Source organism: Doryrhamphus excisus, chromosome 3 (genome assembly GCF_030265055.1).
Source record: "Doryrhamphus excisus isolate RoL2022-K1 chromosome 3, RoL_Dexc_1.0, whole genome shotgun sequence".
NCBI lineage: Eukaryota > Metazoa > Chordata > Actinopteri > Syngnathiformes > Syngnathidae > Doryrhamphus > Doryrhamphus excisus.
The window spans coordinates 3,345,054-3,369,210 of record NC_080468.1 but is presented as its reverse complement, the minus strand read 5'-3'; the positions used below and the strand labels follow the sequence as shown (position 1 = coordinate 3,369,210).

The following is a 24,157-nucleotide window of genomic DNA, read 5'->3' as shown; positions in this document are numbered from 1 at the left end:
CACACAAAAAATTCCCAACTACTAATCAATAAAAATCCAATAATATAAAACAAATATACTGTATTTTACTTCAATTTATCATCATTTGACTGTATTTATATTTAAATGATGTGATAGCACTACTTGTTTGTTTTTGGTTCAAGGAAGATATATGCTTTTATTTTGAAAGTGTTAGGTGTAAGCCACTCCTCTTAATCCATGAATTAATCAAAACAGGGCTTAATTTTAACGCTTCATTTGAACAGCTAAGATGCCTGGGGTAAAAGGTCTAACGAGTACACATTATTGTCTGTAATCCGGTGATAAAAGTGGAATTATATCCAGCACAAGATGGCTGAGTTCAAAGGTCACAGTAGTACATGCTCCTTTTCTTCAGGGCCAGTAAATCACATTGGAAATCTTATTAGGTCGCCGAGTGAGGCAGAAAATGTGTTTATGTGACAGTATGGGGGCATGACAAGACCCGGATGGACCTGCAGTGTTGTTGTTGTTTTTTTTTTTTTTTTTTTGGATGGGGGGGTCGTTGCATGGAAAAGTACAGACAGACAAAACACCTTAACATCGACATGTACATTGAAATCATTTTTCTGTTGGAATGCATGAGAAAATGTCAAGGATGTGTGCTGGGATACATTGTGGTCATCTACTGCCAAGCAGGGCTGATGAAACACTGAGTGTTTATTTTTGACTCTTTGTCTAACTGAGGCGCCCACAATGCTGACAGAAGACAAAGAAAGACATAAGAAATACACACATAGGCATACATAGTCTGAGATTTTGGGATGTAAAACGTGATTTGATGTCACGCATTGGTCTCCAGCTGAAGTCAAATATTTGATGCCTTTTAATTGTGTGTACACTAAAACACTTGCAGGCACACGCTCATTGTTGACTTTTAACACTCAATAAAATGTATTGCGCGACTTTTTTTTTTTAACCGTTTCACTCTCTGAGCTTGTGTTCTCTGCTGCTTGTCAGAGCATGTTGTCGTCATGGAAACCTGCCTGAGACACACCAAACACCTTCCTGTGGTTGATGATGAATGAATGAATGAATGAATGAATGAATGAATGAATGAGGCTGCCTTCATGCCATTGGAATTTATCAGTTACTGCTGCGGTTACATCCTGTTTCAAAATGTGTGGCGTAACGCTTACCAGTGAGGTGGGTTTCAGGTGTACCTGATCACATCATGACACTATTAATGAATTCTCATGTGATATGGTATGAATGTGAACATGATAAGAAAAGAAAGAGCCCATTTATAAAAAATTGGGTGCAAAGTACATGTTGTGAATATTCGGGATTATTACAACCTTATTATGATTTGATTAGATTTTTAAAAATGACTTAGGTCCCAAAATGGTCCAACTCTTTTTGAATATACTATTCATGTTTTTAAGACCTCCAGCACCTAAAACCACAGTATAAACATTTAATGTATACATTATCTACACATTCACAACATCAATAATATGCGGTTGAAATGGGAGTCAATTAGTAAAGAGTATAGGCACATGTGCTTACTACTACTCTTTGCATAGCGGGTATAATGACATTCATTCATTCATTCATTTTCTACCGCTTTTTCCTCACGAGGGTCGCGGGGGGTGCTGGAGCCTATCCCAGCTGTCTTCGGGCGAGAGGCGGGGTACACCCTGGACTGGTCGCCAGCCAATCACAGGGCACATATAGACAAACAACCATTCACACTCGCATTCATACCTATGGACAATTTGGAGTGGCCAATTAACCTAGCATTTTTTTGGAATGTGGGAGGAAACCGGAGTACCCGGAGAAAACCCACGCATGCACGGGGAGAACATGCAAACTCCACACAGAGATGGCCGAGGGCGGGGACCGAACCCTGGTCTCCTAGCTGTGAGGTCTGCGCACTAACCACCAGACCGCAGTGCCGCGGTATAATGACATTTTATAAATAATAATCATAATGATAATGAGTCCCAGCACCTTCAGTGGTCCCACCACTATAACGTAGCACTAAACATGAATTGATAGAAGTAGAATTTGTTTTGTTAATTACCAAAAAATGCAGTTGGAGAAGGAATAAACTGATCAATGTTTTATTCCACCAATGTAAGAACAAGGGAACAGAACCACGAATGGTTAGAATTCCCCAAACTTGTGCCAAGACTCTTCCAGTAAAAGGCTAGTCCTGTCCCTGTCTAAATGCTCCAAAAAATCACCACATCAAAACTCCAAAGTCGGTCATTCGTCTGACTGTCAAGCAGACCATGAACGCATCTTCAGATTGGCTTCCACCCTCCCTTTTGGGGGGACGTTTCAGTTCTGTTGTACTCAGGTTCAAGTGATGTCTTCTGAGGACCTTTTGGGGTCTCTCTGTCAAGACAATGGCTGGCAGGCATTGTGAACCAGGAAACACCGCCATCTTGCGGCAGATTATTTTATTGCAGGCTATTTGTGTTTGCAGATACCGTAGAAGCTTTAGGCCTTAAAGGAATGTTTGGAATATTTTCCTGTTTTTTTTTTTAATAATATGAACATACAGCCACCAGGGAGCATGTCTTCATAATATCTGGGGATTGCTTGATGTTAACAAAGGTGGATTTTTCCATTTATGTTTTAACTTAATTGTACTAAGAGAGCTGCAATTTCTATTACATTTCTCAACTTCTGTTATGTTGTACTTAAAACCTTTACGTATTGTCAAGTTAAACCCCACCAGATTAAATTAATGTTCATTAATCAACTTCATATACTAAATTTGTCTTTTACTATTTATTAAAACTATTACAAGGTCGGTAAGAAAATAGTACTCTTCCAACTTTTAACATAATCAACATATTTTTCTCGTTTGTGCACTAAATGTGTTGCACTATAGTTAATGGGTGGAGAAAAATGTCATAAAATTGCAGAGCAAGTAAAAATAACACAGCATAAGTATAACTCAGCATAAATGTTTTAAAAAAATTAAGAGTAAGTAAAAATCACAGAGTGCTTCAGCAATCTTCAGTTTCCAATATGCAATTATTAAAGTGTTATGTTCTTGTCATTCAATTGCAATTAATTAATGACATAAATAAATGATTACCTGTGTTGTCCACGAATTCTGCCTAGCAACAAGGCAGACTGGGGCAAACGTATAGCGTCACGTGTCCAGGAAATCTTTGTCAGTCGTCTACTAGATGGCTCAAATACGCATTAAAAAAATCCAGAATCTGTATGACAAAATTGATAACACCAATTTCTGCCGCCTCGTCATAATGTTTCCTATGAAAATGTGATGAAATAAACCTTGTTGTAAGTGAATGTAATAAACGGGTGCTGTTTTTTTTGTTGTTTTCCAACGATCCTGCTTGTGTACATGCTATGAAGAGGACCAATCAGAACTCCTTGGAGCCTGAAAAGCAGCGCATTTCATCTCTCATGCGCGAAATCAAAGCGCAGGCGTGAAAGGCGAGAAGAGGAGGCGGCCAATCTTTGCGCAGACTGCCTGCAGCCCAGTGATGATGATGATGAGGATGATGATGCTGATGCTGATGCTGGTGCCTAAATGGAGCCCGTGATGTAAATAAGGATGGCGAGGGCAGCGGATGGAACATGCCGCCTAATCTGTGCATGACATCGGGAGCATTTCTCTCTGCATGCCTTGTGAAGCCACAGACAAACGCCTCGATGCCTCTCGTTTGAAACAGGAGCCAAAGAAAGACGGGCGGCTTCTCCTTACGCAAAGAAAAAGAAAAGAAGAAGAAAACACTCGGGATATAAACAGGTCATTATGACCTTAGTAGCCTCCAGTGCAAGGAAACCATCGGATTGCATTCAGGCGGCAGCTTTCTGCTTGCATCTTCTGCTTTGGATCTCTTGCTCAGTGTCCGGAGAGGAGCAGCACCTCTTCAGCGTCGAGGTAAGGACAGGCGGCCCTTCCCTTGTTTAGGCTCCATGGCTGCATGCAGCAAAATATGTGGAGCACACTGTGGAGGTGATGGAATGGGGATTCTAACCCAGATGGGATGAAAGTGTGTGTGTGTGATAGCATGAAGACTGGCCTTAATGCATTCATTGATGATGAAGTGATAGGCCACACATGCCTCAGCATCATAGCTGATGGAGCGGATTAGCCATCACACACATGCCAGTTGCATAACAGGATGTTCTTCTTGTCTGGTGTTGGTTCTTGTTTTTTTTTAAAAATCACATATCACATCAATCTATAGTCATCCTCGCCGCATAAAGAGAAGAAATATAGGGATGGCATTCCCATAGGCACACACACACCAACACACACACACACACATGCATCCATTATTCAATTTTACATCTCGTTGACATCTGGGGAGATAGTGTCTTTTAAACAAACACAGGAAACCCACTGACATAGCAGCGAGGCAGCCGAGGATAAACAAGGCTGAGCCCAGTCCGAGGAATGGGGAGGGATGGACAGATTAGCCATAGCAGGGACGTTGCTGATTGGCTGCTCGCTGAGGCAGCTGGTTGCCGTGTGAATGGACGGATGGATAGATGGAAGGAAGGACAGAGGGACAGATGGATGGAGTGGACACCTGGCAACCTCGTCCCAATGTCAGAACATGGATAAAATGGATATACAGTATTGTCCCGAATATAAGACAACCCTGAATAAAGGATGAACACTCTTTTTCAAGACCTTGGTTTCAGTGATATTTTTAAAGACAAAATGAATGTCTTTCAATGATGTTGTCTGTGTGAGTGAAATAGGTTGCAAAAAAACGATTTACTATATAGTCGTCCTAGTCGCACGTGAAATTTTGCGGGTTCAGTATGCATTTTCAAGCAAATGTTAAATATTTTTTGCCTAAATTAAGCATTAAATTAAAAACAAAGTTAAGCATTTTACATGAAATTGCTAAATTAACAAATACACAAGTCATTAAAAAGACGCATTCAAAGATCTTGATGAAATGTAGTATTCTACAATGGTCACTAGGTGTCAGTAATTTTACTGTAATATAAAGTGGTGAGACACACAAACACCAGACTCGACTGTCGGAACAACAGGCTCTTATTGCAGGTTTGATTTATCTTACGACAGGCACAATGATCCCTCATAAAAACATGGGTGACTGTTATGGCGTTACCAACGCAAACTCTGAAAACCTGACGTCACTTTCTGTCTGCCGGTCACTCAGCTCTCCTTGGGAACACATTTATAGTAACACACGAGGCTTATTTATGTCTTAAATGGTGTATGAAGTCTTATTATGTTACTGTATTTGGTAGTAGGAGTGTAAAGGTGACTAGGGGTGTTAGTTCATGTCTAGAGGGCTCTAATAATGTTTAGCAGGACATTAGCTGCTTGTCTATGCTCTAACTACGAAAATATTCCACATATAACTCCAATCGTGGCGGCACGGTGGTCTAGGGGTTAGCGCGCAGACCTCACAGCTAGGAGACCAGGGTTCAATCCCACCCTCGGGCATCTCTGTGTGGAGTTTGCATGTTCTCCCCGTGCATGCGTGGGTTTTCTCCGGGTACTCCGGTTTCCTCCCACATTCCAAAAACATGCTAGGTTAATTGGCGACTCCAAATTGTCCATAGGTATGAATGTGAGTGTGAGTGGGATAGGCTCCAGCACGCCCCGCGACCCTCGTGAGGAAAAAGCGGTAGAAAATGAATGAATGAATGAACTCCAATCGTTCCAATAAGCAATTCTACTTCATGGAAATTCACTCATCACAGTCAGGTCTGGAACCAATTACCAGTGATAAATGAGGATTGCTGTACTTTTCTTAAAATGATCTTGATAATGGTAATGGTTTAATTTTATTGGAACATATGTCAAGTTACAATGGAATACATCACATAATTCAATTCAAAGATGCAAAGCTTATGAAATCCTACCTCCACCCCACCGTTACGTAGCCAAAATGACAATGAATGAGGATGGGGAGACTCCATTGCTGCACATTCACCAATTGGGGCTTGTTGAGTGCAACATCTTGGTACTGAGGTCAAACTGCATTTTGCCGTACTTGTCTGTGTGAACACACGTATGCACTCAAAATGCTAAGTGTGGAAGTACGCAAATTGAAACTGAGACACTTTTTTCCAGTGGTCCTGCTGGTTAGTAGGGTGTGTGAGTGATGGGAAGAAAAGCATGTATATACGTAACACTAGTCTCCCAATGACTATACTAGTATGACTATACTATTTTTATACATTTTGGGGGGAAAATGCTAACTCTTTGAACAATGTCTGACCCAACATGACCTTAGAAATCAGTACATGTTCCCAAAAGTCATTTTTAAGGATCCACAAACATCTCTGTTATAAAACATAATCTGACTCAATATGGCTGTTTGACATTGTCACTCTGTCATCATTTTGCTTTTTTATGAAGCATAATAAGTGGAAGAAATTCTAGCCAAAACATTCATTCATTCATTCATTTTCTACCGCTTTTCCTCACAACGGTCGTGGGGGTTGCTGGAGCCTATCCCAGCTGTCTTCGGGCAAGAGGCGGGGTACACCCTGGACTGGTCGCCAGCCAATCATAGGGCACATATAGACAAACAGCCATTCACACTCACATTCATACCTATGGACAATTTGTTTTTTGGAATGTGGGAGGAAACCGGAGTACCTGGAGAAAACCCACGCATGCACGGGGAGAATATGCAAACTCCACACAGAGATGGCCGAGGGTGGAATTGAACCCTTGTCTCCTCTAGCTAAAATCCTCCGTATTAAAAAGCAACCATTGTTACACCCATTGAATCTATTCAGTTTCTTTACTTTACTGGCTATTGAGCTAACTAGTTAGCTATGAGTTCTGACACAATGTACGTACTCTTATGTCACCATACTGTATATATTTTGTTCACATTCTCAGTCTGGATAAACAAACCAGTCCAAAATCGGAAGTGGTAAGTCACTCTTAATGCTAAATAGAATGGAGTCCTAATGAATGGCATTACAAATGGATCTGTCCTACAATTTACTGGTGACTGCTACGGTGTGGCTTTTGTGTCAATTTCAGTCTAAATGAGTCAAATTCTTACCTCTAGGGATGGCTACAGAGGTACGGCTACCTTCCCCGCCCCGAACCCAAAATGTCTGTCCTGCGCTCTGCCCAAACCATGCACTCGGCCATTGCCGCCATGCAGCGTGCCTACGGCCTCAATGTCACCGGGACGCTGGATGACAGAACCAAGGAGTGAGTAACAGTAAATGCGTGTATGAGTGTATGAGACACAAAGCAGACATGATGTCCATGTTGTCATGAATCAACGTTATGGCAAAGCATTTAACACGTCTCCTTCGTCTTCATTTTGCATGATCACGCAGTGATATCACAGCTCGGTGAGACTTGATGCTTTGTTTTTGGTGTCTGTGTCTGTTCACTGCACATTGGGATAATTGATGACTTTTTAGGAAAAGAGCCATTATCTCTGCCAACAGATAGATAGAGAAATACAATAGTTCTTTTTAGTATAGATTTCTTTGTCTATGTTAACTAGCGTGTCTCTCACCAGTTATTGATGATAACCGCAACCTTACAGAATAGAAATGATCAAAAACCCTCAAGATAATCCATGGCAAGGTCACTCATGCACAAGTAAATGCGCACACACACAACATAGACATAGTAATATAATGAATGCAAGCATTCTCCCGCCAGTTATTAATGATATCTGTCATCTTGCACAGACAGAAGGACTTCAAAGTCAATCATACACATGCACATGCCCACCATAATAACAAAATATATAATGTGAGCGTCCCTCCATGCATGTACGCAACATAGACATGTCACATAATTAATGTGAGTGCGCCTCTTAACAGTTATTAATGATAACCCCACCCTGAACTGTCAAAATAGACAAAAGCATAATACACAAGTCAAAGTCCACGGCATGCTCACTCATGCACAAGCGCATGCATGCCCCTAACATAAACATATCATATATGACATGTCCATGTTGCGCTGTTGCACCTTACACTGTAGAAATACACAAAAACTGTCACATTAATGCACAAAGTCGAAGCCCATGGTGTGCTATTTTACTAGCACATGCACACAACCAACACAGATGTTCATGAGAGCTCTCCACCCACCAGTTATTAATGACAACCGCTACCTTGCACAAATGGAAATGCAATAATCCACAAAGTCAAAGCTCATGCACAAGCACATGTCCGATCATTAATGTGGACCGCTCTGTATGGCGACAAATATTTTATACGTTGTATTGTATGTGTTGTACGTATGCCTTGTCTCAAGGATGAGGAAGTTGACATCCTCTTCTTCTTCTTGTCTATTTCAAGTTGGATGCAAAGGCCCCGCTGCGGCAATCCAGACAGACTCAAGAGTGCTTCGAGGTCACGGAGGCGAAGATATGCGCTGACAGGACAGAAGTGGCAGCGTACACACATCACCTACAGGTGAGAGATGGAGGATACAGTTGCCATGACGACCATTGAGGCTTAGCTCCACTTACTGGGGAGGAGGAAAACGGAGGAGGAGAGGGAGGGTAATGTGTGCCAGTGATGTATTTTTTTTTTCTTTTCTGTCATCGTCAGCCTGTGATCACATGTTGCCATGGCAACACGCACGAAAATATAGTCAGCGTCACACAGGCGGGATTTAACACATACATTTGTTTGTGTGTGTTAGCGCAGCGGCAGTCATTATGTTCTATTTCTGTGCTGCACATAGCTGGTGGCACCTTTTCATACCCGCCGGTTAACAATTTTCAGCACTCATGCTCGTGTAGGAATAGAGTTCCTAACTGCAGAATCCCTCATTTCAGCAGAAAATGTTCCAACTCTCATCTTATCTCTTCCCGATTACCCTTCCTTTTTAATGGCTTCTGAGGAGGGTCGATAAACGGGTCTGCGGAACGGCTGCTAAATTGACAGGTTTCAACGATAATGCCGTCAATTTATTCAAATCCTTCCCTCCCTTAATTTGAATTGATGAGAGAGCTCTCCAAATAGAATGTCAATCAGTGCTGAGCCACAGACTGCACTTTATTCATGAAGATGGGAGAAGAGAGAGAGAGAGAGAGAGAGAGAGAGAGAGAAGATTCCCAATTCCTTTCTGCCTGCCAGGCACTGATAAAGAACGCTGTGTAAAAGTTCACTCCATGCTGCCAGCCTTGAAATACTTGTGTCAACTACTTTGCTCGCCTTCATTTTGAAAGGGAAAATTGTTTCCATCCTACAGACGTATAGGGAACCTATGGCTCGGGAGCCAGATGTGGCTCTTTTCATGACTGCATCTGGCTCTTAGACATTTCTGAATACCTTTTTTTAAAATAAAACATTACAGAAATCACAGTGTTAAAAATCCATCCATTTTCTGTACCGCTTATGCTCACGAGGGTCACAGGCATGTTGGAGCCTATCCCAGCTGTCTTCAAGCGAGAGGCGGGGTACACCCTGGACTGGTTGCCAGCCAATCACAGGGCACATATAGACAAACAACCATTCACACTCACATTCATACCTATGGATAATTTGGAGTTGCCAATTATGTTTATGGAATATGGGAGGAAACCGGAGTACCAGAGAAAACCCACACACAGGGAGAACATGCAAACTCCACACAGACTCCACACAGACTTTTGTGGCTGTCTTACCCAAAAAGGTTCCCAACCACTGCTATAGGCTCTTGGAGCAGTTCTGTTTAGCTTGCTATAGTACGATTTGCGTGGTTGAGTGGTTAGCGTGCAGACCTCACAGCTAGGAGACCCAGGTTCAATTCCACCCTCGGCCATCTCTGTGTGGAGTTTGCATTTTCTCCGGGTACTCCGGTTTCCTCCCATATTCCAAAAAATTGTCCATGTATGAATGTGAGTGTGAATGGTTGTTTGTCTATATGTGCCCTGTGATTGGCTGGCGACCAGTCCAGGGTGTACCACGCCTCTCGCCGGAAGACAGCTGGGATAGGCTCCAGCACGCCCGTGACCCTCCCGAGGATAAGGGGTAGAAAATGGATGGATATTATAGTGTATATTTATTGGTGATGCACATGACACAGAATGCTCGTGTCAGTGACTTGTTGACTTTAATTTCTTCTTCCTATTTCTTCTTCTTCGCTATATTTGCTCTGGTTCTGGGGAGGGAAAAAGTCAATTCATGCATTTTTAAGGGAATTCTGCAAGTATACAAGCAAAGTATTTGAAGCTAACCCATGATGGTAAGTGGGGGTAGTTACTGTGGTCCATGCAAGGACTTTTTTTAGTCAACTACCTGACTTTAAAAAACTGCTGGTCTGTCATGTGTGCCATTATCAACATCGGAAGTTTTCTTCAACCACCACAGCATTAAAAATGTCACGCCAAAGGTGGGCGCCCGCGAGACCCACGACGCCATCCGCAGGGCTTTCGACGTGTGGCAGGGCGTGACCCCGCTGCGTTTCGAAGCTGTCCCCTACAGCGCCCTGGAGACTGGCAGGCGCGACGTGGACATCACCATCATCTTCGCCTCGGGTTTCCACGGCGACAGCTCGCCCTTTGATGGAGAGGGTGGTTTCCTCGCCCATGCCTACTTCCCGGGGCCAGGCATAGGAGGGGACACCCACTTTGACTCTGACGAACCTTGGACCCTTGGGAATCCCAACCATGATGGTGAGTGGAGTATTTGATATTTAATACAGAGCATCATCCTTGTCATGCTGTTTTGGAATTGGTGTTTGATATTTGCTGCCTGGCTCGTATTTGTCACTTTTTTTTTTTGCCGGAAGAAGAAAGTGGGCAGCTAATGGACAGCAAAATGTGACAAATAAGGACATCTTGTGGAGGCGAGGCAGTTGGTCCAGCTGGACAGAGTATCTTAAAGGATACAGGATGCACTTTTCTGGCCATCAGACTGTGCTGTGTTCGCGTCACCCCATCTGTTTGTCTGTCTGTTGCTTTTCTCAAAATGACAGGAGCGAAAGAGCATCTATTTGCAGACATTGCTACAGGCTTGCGGAAAACTGTAACATGTTATAATGCAGGCTTTCATCATTTCATCATCTTTGCTTGTTTGACTGGTTTTGTTAAATTGTTAAATGCACTGATTTTTGGAAGAAGGACTACAAACATGTTAGCATAGTTTATTTGTGGCATTTTTTTTTCTGATTTGCTGAATTAGTTGCACAATGGTAAAAATTCATTTGTTCATTTTCTTTCATTTTTTACCGCTTTTTCCTCACGAGGGTCGCGGGGGTGCTGGAGCCTATCCCAGCTGTCTTCGGGCGAGAGGCGGGGTACACCCCGGACTGGTCGCCAGCCAATCACAGGGCACATATAGACAAACAACCATTCACACTCACATTCATACCTATGGACAATTTGGAGTCGCCAATTAACCTAGCATGTTTTTGGAATGTGGGAGGAAACCGGAGTACCCGGAGAAAACCCACGCATGCACGGGGAGAACATGTAAACTCCACACAGAGATGGCCGAGGGTGGAATTGAACCCTGGTCTCCTAGCGGTGAGGTCTGCGCATGGTAAAAATTTCAATATACAAATCTTGTATATATATTTAAAGAAAAATATATAGAAAAAGCTTGTAGTATTATGTAGTACAAATGACAACAACAATTATACAACTGATACAAAGAATATCACTACTAATACTACTACTAATAATAATTAGAACAACAAAAAATACTGCGATTGGTTGGCAACCAGTCCAGGGTGTACTCTGTCGCTTGCCCAAAATCAGCTGGAATAGGCTCCAGCATACCCCCGCGACTCTAACGAGCTAGGATAAGCGGTATAGAAAACGGATGGATGGATAAACAACAAATATATGTCTTAATAATATCAAAATTAACCTCTAACTTTGCTGTTTTTGTATGCGAGTTGGCTTTTTATGAAATGTATTTTTGTGCATTGGGCTTCTTGTGGTGGTGGAAAACAATGGTCAGTCACTAGAACAATACATAATTGTAAACAGTGGGCAGTTTTAGGTAGTGATGGATGTCTTAGTTTTGTTTTAAAACCAAAAATCACTTTTCACCTAAAAAAAATGAAATGAACATATCTTTGAACAACTTAAAAATTGAAATGGTGAATTATGAACGTTCTTGAGAACTATGAACTTACACAACACGAATCCCCAGGTCAGATTCCCACCCACCCCTGTGCTCCTGCTCAGCATCTCATTCAGGAACGCTCCAGTCTTCCTCTTATGGGTCTCGAAAGCCGCCCATAGTCTTTAATGGGCATTACACAGCAGTGTCATGGTAAATGATGCATGTTGACATTTTCACTAATGGCAACCCCGGACCCTCACTCAGGACTCCTTGCGGTGGGGTCTCCTCTTTGGCTTTGGTTCAAAAGGTTGCTTGTGTTGCATACATACATATTGTACATACCGTGCATGGGGAGGTTTGTAGGGGATATAACCTTTTAGCTGATGCACCTGGGTCAGTGGATGCTGACGAGAGTGGATATCATATTTTAAAGGGCAATGATCTCCTGGGGACGAATTCAGTCACGTGCTTTATGGAGATATGGTGTGGCTGCCCAAGTCGGGTTGGTACTGCAAGTTGCACATACAGTATGTATGCTGACCACATATACTGACCATGGTAGTTTTTATACTTTATTTCCTAGAACCACAACCATTACCTTGGCTAACCTTTGACTTGACATGCTTTCTAACCTGCCCTTTACTCTTTTCCAGTATCTTTTTCTGCATGTATTTTTCAAACCTAGTTCTCCATTTCCTGCTACAAAATCTATATGAGAAGGGTTTTGCGGGCTGTCAAGCAGCAGGGGGAATTTGGCCAATCAGAAGCCGGAAGAAGGTCGTTTTTGTGATAAGGCATCATGAAAACAATGGATAATGAAGGAAATGGGAAAAAATACATGTGGATGCTAATGAAATATTCCTGAATGCCACAAGTAAATGCAAAATAAAAAAACAACAAAAACAATCCAAACAATAACATCAAGGAATTGTACTTATGTGAGTATACACGTAACTGTTTGCTTTCCTCGCTCATCCTCTGTTTCAAGTGACCTGAAACCTAACCTGCATGAATATTCATTCATTCATTCATTCATTTTCTTATCCTCACGAGGGTCGCAGGGGTGCTGGAGCCTATCCCAGCTGTCTTCAGCCAAGAGGCGCGGTACACCCTGGACTGGTGGCCAGCCAATCACAGGGCACATATAGACAAACAACCATTCACACTCAATTTGGAGTCGCCAATTAACCTAGCATGTTTTTGGAATGTGGGAGGAAACCGGAGTACCTGCGTATGCACGGGGAGAACATGCAAACTCGAGACGAGATGGCCGAGGGTGGGATTGAACTTGGGTCTCCTCGCTGTGAGGTCTGCGCGCTAACCACTTGACCGCCATGCAGCCACCTGCATGAATAACAGATCAAAATATGCACAAAAAATATGCCCGTTTAAAAACACATATATTTTACATAGGGCTGTCAATCGATTAAAATGATTAATCACACTTTCCCCATAGTTAACTCAGAATTAATCACATCGCAGATAGAAATAAGTTTTTATCTATAATAAGTGGGGGAGATCACTTTGTGGTAAACAATTCAATGTGCAAATACAAATTTTATGTAAAGGTATATCAATTTCGGAACTATGGGCCATTATGTAAAACAATACAGTCAGCAAGCATACTTTTTGTATTACTACTTTTCTTTATTATTAGCATATTGGCTCTTAAACCCGCCCACAAAAGTCCAGGGTGTACCTGCCTCTCGCCCTAAGTCAGCTGGGATAGGCTCCAGCATACCCTAGTGAGGATAAGCGGTAGAAAATGGATGGATAGATGGATGGATGGACCTCATGCTTTCGTGCTTGGTGTCGGTAACAACTCAAAAAGAAGAAAAGTGCTGTCATGGGACGAAACAGTCTCGCTCTCTTTGCTCAGTGCAGAAATCACAGACTTATAAACGGTACCTTTTCATGTAGCGTCACTTCTCCTTCCACTAACTGTTTGTGTCACAAGTTGTGAGCACATTATCATACAACTGCATGCACAGGCAGCAAGAACACAGTGACCCGAATCTCAAAGTCGTGGGGATTCAGCTACACGTTGAAATTTTTTTTACACATTTCATGTTTTTGACTCATTTCTTGCACCTTTTTTGCGTTATTGTGAAAAACAACAAGTCATTTGAACACAATGTAAGCTGTTAGCACATTTGCAGTCACTCAGGCAAACACTAGTTGGCTTCAGGGTGTTACATCATGAATAAATTGAAGGATAGCTTTGATAACATACAGCAGAATGACTCATGAAAAGAGAGAAAGGAGAAACTGAGCCATGATGGCGCCCTCTGTCGGACATGTGGGATCATTTAAAGCAGGGCCGTCAAACTTGTTAGTCACATCATAGTTAAGGGTGCACTCGGAGGGCTGCAGCTTTGCCTGAAATGTTCAGGTTTTCTTAGAAGACATTTCACCTCTCATCCAAACAGTTTCCTCATTTAACGCTGACTAGATGGGGCAGCTCAAGTCTGAGGAGGTGCAAGATCCAAACATTTATCCTCTCAGTTTGAGGGTCGCCCCTCTCCAACCAAGACTGATTTTGCTCAATTGTGGTGCACTACATCAGTCATGAAAGTGTAAAACCTCTGCCAGCCAATGAGTCACCATAACAACAAAAATAAAATATTCCAATTGCATACAGTACAAATTTTTGACATGCATTATTTCCAGGTTTTCCATTATTTTATTACAATGTGGCGGGGCCTAGGGTTAGACATTCATTCATTCATTTTATACCGCTTATCCTCACGAGGGTCGCAGAGGGTGCTGGAGCCTATCCCAGCTGTCCTCGGGCGAGAGGCGGGGTACACCCTGAACTGGTCGCCAGCCAATCACAGGGCACATATAGACAAACAACCATTCACACTCACATTCATACCTATGGACAATTTGGAGTCGCCAATTAACCTAGCATGTTTTTGGAATGTGGGAGGAAACCGGAGTACCCGGAGAAAACCCACGCATGCACGGGGGGAACATGCAAACTCCACACAGAGATGGCCGAGGGTGGAATTGAACCCTGGTCTCCTAGCTGTGAGGTCTGCGCGCTAACCACTCGCCCGCCGTGCAGCCTAGAGTTAGATATCTGTCATTTAAATGGATATGATAAACTTCATCCAAAGTAGTGTTTTATTTCATTGGAGTGTAATCAAACCATTATTTTGTTCTCATCCTGCTTTTAGGAAACGACCTGTTCCTGGTTGCCGTTCACGAGCTGGGTCATGCCCTCGGCCTGGAACACTCCAACGACCCCACAGCTATCATGGCTCCTTTCTATCAGTACATGGACACAGAGAACTTCAAACTACCTCATGATGACCTGCAGGGCATCCAGAAGATCTACGGTAAAAGTGTATACGGTATTCACAAAAGTGAGGAAGTTATAGCTTATTATTTATGCAAATATTGACCACAATTAGTTTGATAATAATTTAAAATATCAACCAAAATCGACCGATACTAATTGTTCTGTGTCGTTTTTAAGTACCTACGACTAAAACACTAGTCAAAGTGTTGTCGTTCTATAATAATTGTTTTTAAGACAATAAAATGACCCTTGTCTTTGTGTCTCCAGGTCCACCAGACAGAGCCCCGCAGCCGACCCGGCCTCCGCCCACGGTACCGCCTCCCCGCTTCCACCTGCCCTCAGACCCCCGCAAGCACGACCGCCACGCAAGGCCTCATCGTCCTCCGCAAGGAGCCAAGCCGTCCAACCCAAACTCCAAGCCCAACATCTGTGATGGGGGCTTCAACACGCTGGCCATCCTCCGCCAGGAACTCTTTGTCTTCAAGGCAAATACAGGAGAGACGCAGTAAGCGATGCTAATGATGAAAATTATGATGATAATGATGATTTTTCTTTTTTACTTCTATAGGACCAATGGTTTTGGAGGGTGAGGGACAACTCTGTGGTTCCTGGATACCCCATGCAGATCAACTACTTCTGGAAAGGCTTGCCTCCCAAAATTGATGCTGTCTATGAAAACAGCGAAGGAAAATTTGTGTTTTTCAAAGGTAATTTCATTTTCTTCCACTTATCCGGGTCTGGGTAGCGGGGGCAGCCCTCTCAGTTGAGGAGCCAAGACTTCCCGGTTTTCAGTCACCTTTTCCAGCTCCACCAGGAGGACACCAAGGGACAGCTGTGAGACATACGCCCTCCATCCAGTCCTAGATATACCCTGGGGCCTCATGCCTGGAACACCCACCAGGGCGGTGTCCAGGAAGCATCCAGACTAGGCATCCAGACTAGATCCAGACCAGGACAGTCTGGTACAGCAACCACATTACTGCAGATGCTGCGCCGATCCTCTTGTTGACCTTGCGCCCCAACCTTCCCTCACTCGTGAACAAGACCTCTAGATCAAGATCACGGTCTAGTCCATCCTTTTTCTCAGATTTGGAGGTGCTGAGTCTCATGGTAGAAGCTTCACACTTCAAACCGCCCCAGTAAATGCTGAAAGTCACAGCCTGATGAGTCCATCAGGACCACATCGTCTGCAAATAGCAGAGAGGAGATCCCCAAACTGGGACGCCTTGGCTGTGGTTAGAAATTCCGCCCATGAAAATTATAAACAGAATTGGTGATAAAGGCAGCCATCATTTATCAGAAACCACAGTATGGCAGAAACGGCCACAGCGTGGCTAACGTTCACGCTCGGTGACAAGAGTTTCCGGTTGCCATCTTGACATATTTCACTCAGGAGGGGGCTGTTTGTGAGGACATGCCGCTATGAATGATGTTATTTCAATTTCATTTTTCTTGGCCAATTCCGTAATTCCATCCGTGATTCCATTAAAACGGAAAATCACAAGCCTCTACATCAACAGCTTCAAACAAAAAGCTCCTGTATTGTCTAAGTTATGCAGTAGACAATAAAAATAACGGAGTTGACCTCACTATTCCAACTGTTCCAACAGAGGGCTTTGCATCTTCAAAATGAAAATGTCCAAGAGCTATTCATTTTTGTAACATTTATTTTCATAGATTATTTCGAGCCAAACAAAGCCAATATGCTCATTTTACCAGAACATAAAGACAATGCTAGTTTCCACAACTCATGTTTTGTATTTCACAATGCATTTATTCTTCTCACATTATTCACTGAAAACCTGAATGAAAACAGGTTTGCCCGCCTATGCCGTGTCCCTCCAGCCGCATCCGCTGCCTTCTGAAGCGCAGACGAAGCCGACCTCTTCTTCTGTACCCTCGGCATCGGCCGATCATCGATACAGTGCTTTTTCACTGATATCAGCCGATACCAGTCGGTGGCTGATCGATCGGAGAACCCCTACCAAAACCATATACGTGCTGTATAACTATATAATTTTGCTAACTGGATCACTGCTCTGTATTCAATACAAAAAATAAGGTACATTTGAAAAAAATTATGTTGTATTTCACAGTTTCACAGTTGTGAGCATGAATGTAAGTTGCAAACAAAACGTCCATCAGTCCATCCCCCATGGGATCAGAGTGTGTAATTATTTACTATGTGTTTTACGGTACAATGTAGCAATATCCAGATCATTCAAGAGCCAAGGTGCTCAGATGAGTCATATAATGATGATGTCTTCTGTAACATTTGTATCGTTCACCTCAGGAAACCGTTTCTGGGTCTTCAAGGACACGACTCTGCAGCCGTCCTACCCTCAGGACATCTCGTTGTTTGGCAGCGGCATGCCCACGCAGAGCATTGAGACTGCTGTCTGGTGGGAGGATGTGGCCAAGACCTACTTCTTCAAAGGAGACAGGTCTGCAGACTTTAAGACTACGTAATATGAGAGTCTATGATTTCTGAAATATCGGCACGAAAAAGTCATTCAACAACTGGCTGCTTGGAATCCCTCGCCACACCAAAAGAAATGCACATGAGCCAAAATTATAGAAAAATAGAAATAGAAAAATAATAAAAAAATAGAATAGTGCTTTGTGATTTTTCCACCAAATATAATCATCCTACAGTTACAGTTATCATTCATGCAGCGCTCTCTCCCATTTGGCCCGAAGCTAACTTTGCCCTCAGCTGTACACAATTAGTCAAACATATTTTTTTTTAGTCCTGATGAGCCACGTGCATGCCTTCATTTAAAAAGCCACCAAATAATTTCTTTACAGATTTCTAGAAGCGGATGTTTGCCTTTGGGGCTTTAATTTCATGGCGCAGCGCAAAGTGGCTCGGTGTGGCGATGCGTGGGGCACCCCACGCAGTGGTAATTTCGACCAGTGCACCACTCTGCGCAACCAATTTGGTAGACTGGATTGCGCCAAGATGGGTGTGGCAGCACACCAGCGGCAGGGGTCCACATTTTCAGCTTGGCACAGTGAAAAACAGTGCGCCTTTCAGTGGGCTGAAAGATTGACAGCTCTGAACTGGTCTATTCTTGGTGTAAGCAAAGCGCAACCTGCGCAGTGTTAAATTGGCTGACAAGGATGGAGGCGTGGGTGCGCTGCGCCAGACTGCGCCACTCACCAAAATTTGAGTGCTGGCCACACCCTTTTGGCGCCTGGTCTACGAAAATAGAGTCCTTGGTATGATCCTTTATGTCAGCGCAGGAATTGTCTGTATTGCCTCTGCATTTTTTTTAATTTTAAGTGGCCCTTTAACAGCTGATAAAAGCCAAAGTTTTCTGAACATGTGCATTATCACCTTAGGTTCACTCACACATGGAATGGAATGGCCTTTATTGTCATTATACAAGATGTACAACGAAATTGGAGAAGTGGCATGTTTATGTAGCTGTCATCAGAAATCACCTCAGCAAGATGAGGGGAATGTGGTGCTGAGAGATGACAAACAGCTTTGTCATGATAGACTCATGCTTTGACCTGCTGGTGCACATCATCATTGACGTCATGTTTTACACCGTTTCGTTTGCGCCTGTTCTTTCTGTGTGTGGATTCCAACTTCCCCTGTGAATACCATTTCTGTTAATTAATTGAGTTAAGTAGGGGGGGGGGGGACTACAAGGGGTTGTGTAAAATCAAGCATACAAATTCATCATGCCTGAATTGGCCCCTTGATCATTTTCATCCCAGTCTGTAGATAGATTGCCCTCTTCGATGAAAAGATTTAATAGTCACTCCTCAGAACTGTCATGAGTTATTCACCCCCATTTTGCGCTATGTTTACATGACAACAACCAAGTAAAAGCACATAAAAACGACAATGACTCAACAACTAAAGCAGCACGCACCTGAACTAAATAGGCATCACAGAAAATGGGAAACAGGTGCGGGAGATAATGGAAAGCAACGGAAAACAGAACAGAGCAACACAGGAAGTGAATACAAAATAAGGGCATAAACCAGGAACAGAGGAAAAGAGGAAAACTAAGAATGCTGTCACGAGAGGGTGAAGCCCAATCGTGACAGTACCCCCCCTCAAGGACATCCAAAAGGTCCAAAGGCAATGAGGGGTGGGAGGTGGGGGGACCAGAGGTGGGTTGCCAGTGTAGCCCATAGTGTTGCTGGGCTACACTGTGAACGAAGACTTGGTAACAGTAGTAGTGCAGTAAATTTGAGAAAACATTCTATTCTATTAGACTTTTAAACTATTGGAAAAATGGTCCTTGACTTATGGACACTTAATAGTTGCGCTCCGACAAAGACGTTTCATTTAATGCTTGCCATCCATGTGCTTTTCAGTTGCGGTGATTTGGCTAAACACCCTAAAGTTACTTGTAATTTTGCCCATACAGTGGGAAAATTTCAAATGGGAACATTTATATATTGATATCCTGTGTTGCAGATACTGGCGCTACAATGAAGAGATGAGGACCATGGACCCAGGCTATCCCAAACCCATCACCATCTGGAAGGGCATCCCTGACTCACCACAGGGGGCTTTTGTGGACAAAGCCAACGGTACACCGCCAGCTTTACTTTACTTAACTCGGCCGCAAATCCCATTAGTGAGATTGGAGCATGTACAGTTTTACGGCGCGATTGTTTCAAAGCCGCTTTTGAGAGCGCAACGTCGACCGTCGCCATTAAGCTGCTTTGCTTGTTTACGCTGAGGCTAAGACAGCCTGTTGCATTAGTGTGTGATTACTGTGTGTCATGGAGCTTTGATCGGCGCTGTCACGTGACACATCAACTAGGTGCTTCAACGGTGGCTAAGGAACCATATTTGGTAACTTGTAACGTGTGGTGGTGCCCTATTGGTCGTGGTGGATAACTACAAGTCTTTCTATTTATTTCTACTATGAAAGGTGGTGGTTATGATTAATAACTGGCAGAAGGAACGCTCCTATTTATTTTATGACGTATCTATGCTCGTTCATATACACCCGTGCATGAGCATGAGGAAGGTTACTATGGGCATTGATTTTGCGGATTATCACGCATCTTTCCACTGTATTTGTTTCTATTGTGAAACATGGTGTTAAGTAGTAATAACTTTATAATTTACAGGAAGAACAATCACATTGATGAAATATTATTTTGTTATGGTGGAAAGGTGGAGGTTATTGCGAGTCTGTCCATATATATTTTTAGTATGAAATGTGGCCGTTATGATAAATGACTGTCAAGAGGGACACTCACATTAATTATTTGCATTTTTTACAACTTGCATGGACAGCCTCATTCCATTGTATCTAAATAACCCACCATTTTTTCTCCATGTAGGCTTCACGTACTTTTACAAGGGTAAGGAGTACTGGAAGTTCAACAATCAGCTGCTCCGCGTGGAGCCCGGTTACCCGCGTTCCATCCTGCGGGACTTTATGGGCTGCGACGGCCTCCCCCCAGACCCAGACTGGGACTGGAGCCCGCCAGCGGCCGAGGAGCGGCACTACGACAACGGCGACGCCGACGTGGTTATCAAACTAGACAGTGCGGGGGGCACGGAGAAAGCGGTGGCCATCGCCATCCCCTGTGTCCTGGCACTGTGCATGATGGTCCTGCTTTACACCGTGTTCCAGTTCCGTAGGAAGAGCACGCAACGCCACATACTGTACTGCAAGCGCTCCATGCAGGAGTGGGTGTGAGGGGAGGGATGCAGAGTCTTTGACAAAGGTCTAAAAATTGCCCCCCCTCCCTCCCCCTTTGTTGGGTGAAGTACACGACAATGGCGGCGGAACTGCACAAACGGTGCAAAGCGCAAGGAGACGGCACACAGTGAGGGAGCCATATCTCTCAAGTCCTATGTATTTATCTACTTTGACTCTTTTCTCTAACTTGCAACAAACATGAATTGAGTTAAGCTCCTGTATGTCAGTGGGACCTATCGTCTCTGCACATTTGCTTGAAGAGCCCCAACAAGAGCACCGACAAATTAGATTTTAGGCTTTACTTTCAGTCTTAATAGAATCAACTTGAGCTGTGCGTTTTCTTTTTTATTTTAAATGTATGGGAAAGAATATTCATTGTGTGACGGACTACTAGGGCCTTTTCTTCCAAAGAGGATGATGAATCAGTTTTGTTGTTGGGGACATATTCAGATTTTTTTTTTTTGTATAATTTGTGAAGACAGCAGGCAGTTGATAAAGTGTGATATGTTCAAAAATTTTAAAAAGCGTATTTATACTAACATTAGTGACATTAAATGGCACAGACTGTATTGCAAGCAAAGACATTAAAGGTCCCAATTACAGTATTCAAATTATTTATTAATTATTTATTATTATAATTAAATCACAGTATTAAATTAAGTCCCACAATAGTGTATTGGAAGTGTATTGTCTAAAATGCGGCTTTGATTTTGGAATTATACCGTTTAAAAGTGCTTTTAGTAAGCTACCGGGAACTCCCCATTATGTGAGTCTGTAGCTTTGAGCTAACGCCAATGAGCCATGTTTGTCTCCAAGAAGCGCTATTGTGTGATTTATTCACTTTTTACATAAACACTGTAAGTCTGCCATATATTACATACAACAGGTAGGATTGCAGGTAACATTAGGGAGGACACAAACGTTAGCACTAGCATAGCTATGTGAGCTACAATGCTAATATTACACCCACATTTTAAGAGTCGCATCATGCTAAGTTAGCTCATTCTATAAAGAAAAACAAAATGATCAAACTTACGTCATTTTAAGATATGGTCTTCTTTGGTTTGGTTGTTTGAGCGCCTCTTCTCACTTTTGGTGCTCATATAGTAGAAGCTCTATGGACACCAGTATCATTCAAAAGTACATTTGACATAATCAGGGACCTTTAATTCCAATGCTTTGTAATTCATTCACTTTGGGGGCACAGTTATAATCAACCTGTTCATTTTTTAAAGCTATACAAACATTTCTGTTTGGTGAATTGGTGAACGATCAAACCTACTTCTTCAAGCTGCAATTCCCTTCTCCATCCATTTCAATTCATTTTCTATGCTGCTTAACCTCATTAGGGTCGCAGATATGCCGGAGCCTATCCCAGCCATTCAACCCACATTCATACCTATGGACAATTTAGAGTCTCTGGTTAATCGAACATGTATGTTTTTCAAATGGAGAAAACCAACGCACGCATGGACAACACATACTAACTCCACACAGAGATGCCCAAGATGCGATTCAAACCTACGTCTTCTCGATTTTTTGACTGTGTGGCCAACATGCCAACCACTCGTCCACCGTGCAGCTTAACTACATTCATCCATTTTAAATAGCTTTGCCAATTCATAATCATATATACTACATTTTTTACATTCTGCATAAAACAATGGATGCGGAGGACAAGGAAAGCAGATAAAAGCTAACATTTTAGGGTAAAAATAATGCCTAGATACTTACCTGCATGTCATACACAACTAATGACGCTATTGTTATACTACACTGCAACAAATTACAAAAAAATATAATAAAACAATAACCAGGATTAATTAATAAGCCAAAAAAAGTATCGTCATAATGAAAGCACTTGTTGACTAATCCAGTTTTTCTACAAGCAAGCTAACACTGCTACAATTAATGAGTATATTTGACAAAAAAACAAACAAACAAATGTTCTAACAAATATCCTGTGACGTTCCATATATAAAATCCAATATTTATACGATAGATGTCTAACCAAAGTTAAATTATATTTAGGCTCATTTGAGCAGCAAATGTATGATAAATGCAATACACAAGATAAGAAATGCTGTATGTCGGTGTATTGGTGGAGTTCGCCAGATGAGGGCGCAATCACTATGAACTTTTTTAATGTTTATATATTTGTGCTTCTTCTACTTGAAACATCCTCACCCCTTGGTTTCAATCTATTGTTTCATATTTTATAACATATCTGACGTGGAAACATAAGCAAAAGAAGCCGGGCCTTATGACTGATGGCCGCAGCTTTTGCGTGGCATCATCATTTTAAAGGAGAAAAAGACAATTTCACGCCAGAACTGGAACTCTGGTGATTTTTGAGTGATGTCCAATCCAAGCTGCTTGATGTTGATCTACGGTGAAAGGTTGTAATTGTTGTACAGGGGGAAATTTGTGGCTGATTTTTTTCCTTGCCTCGGCAGACCTACCTAATAACACCAATAGTTCCTTCATGTTATCACTCATATCAGAACTTTCAAGTGGCTCAATGCTGTACTTAGCAGCATACTTACAATGTAATAGCGCCAAACTACAGTATGTCAACAACAAGCATTAGGGCTAAGACAGGAAGTAGCTTGTGTGATAGAAGTAAACCTTACTATTGTACATAATAGGGGAGGATGCTGTCTGCTTGGAGGTATTCTGTTTGTTTTTTTAAATCCATCTATGGGTAATGATGCTGTGTGTTATAAATAAAAAAAACAAGTGCATAATAAATGAAACGAGTGAGTGCCTGATTGTGTCACCAGAGTCACTGCAAGAGGATAATACTAACGATAACACTCAGTTATGTAACATGTTGGACGTCTGGAGGTTTTGGTATGTGCCAGTGATTCTACTCGCACAGAAAAGGATGAATATTTGTCAAAACATGCGCCCCAATACTATTTTGCTTGTCTTATTATTTTTGGACAAATACACGCCATACCATTGCCAAGGCAAGCCCGTTCATCGGTCATCTCCAAGGAGCCTGGATGTGATAATGAAGTTTAATCTTTACATTTCTGCAATACGAGTCTGTTTATACCTAATAATGTGCTTATTCATTCATTCATTTTCTACCGCTTTTCCTCACGAGTGTCACGGGGGTGATGGAGCCTATCCCAGCTGTCTTCGGGTGGGAGGCGTGGTACAC

The 24,157-nt window shown here is 42.6% G+C and overlaps 1 protein-coding gene across 2 annotated transcripts; it reads left to right on the top strand.

Annotated features, from left to right (window-relative positions):
• Positions 1 to 3,370: 3,370 nt before the first annotated feature.
• Positions 3,371 to 23,743, top strand: mmp16b (matrix metallopeptidase 16b (membrane-inserted)). 2 transcript variants are annotated; one of them, XM_058068427.1, is made up of 11 exons: positions 3,371 to 3,889; positions 7,029 to 7,177; positions 7,309 to 7,323; positions 8,290 to 8,406; positions 10,291 to 10,595; positions 15,177 to 15,338; positions 15,569 to 15,786; positions 15,870 to 16,008; positions 17,595 to 17,745; positions 19,743 to 19,858; positions 20,624 to 23,743. In XM_058068427.1, exons 1-11 carry the CDS (start codon positions 3,761 to 3,763, stop codon positions 20,983 to 20,985), a joined length of 1,863 nt encoding a protein of 620 aa, XP_057924410.1. In that variant the 5' UTR covers positions 3,371 to 3,760; the 3' UTR covers positions 20,986 to 23,743. The 2 variants fall into 2 exon arrangements, with proteins under 2 accessions (XP_057924410.1, XP_057924411.1); XM_058068428.1 differs by lacking the exon at positions 7,309 to 7,323 and having other exon boundaries at positions 3,373 to 3,889.
• Positions 23,744 to 24,157: the final 414 nt, after the last annotated feature.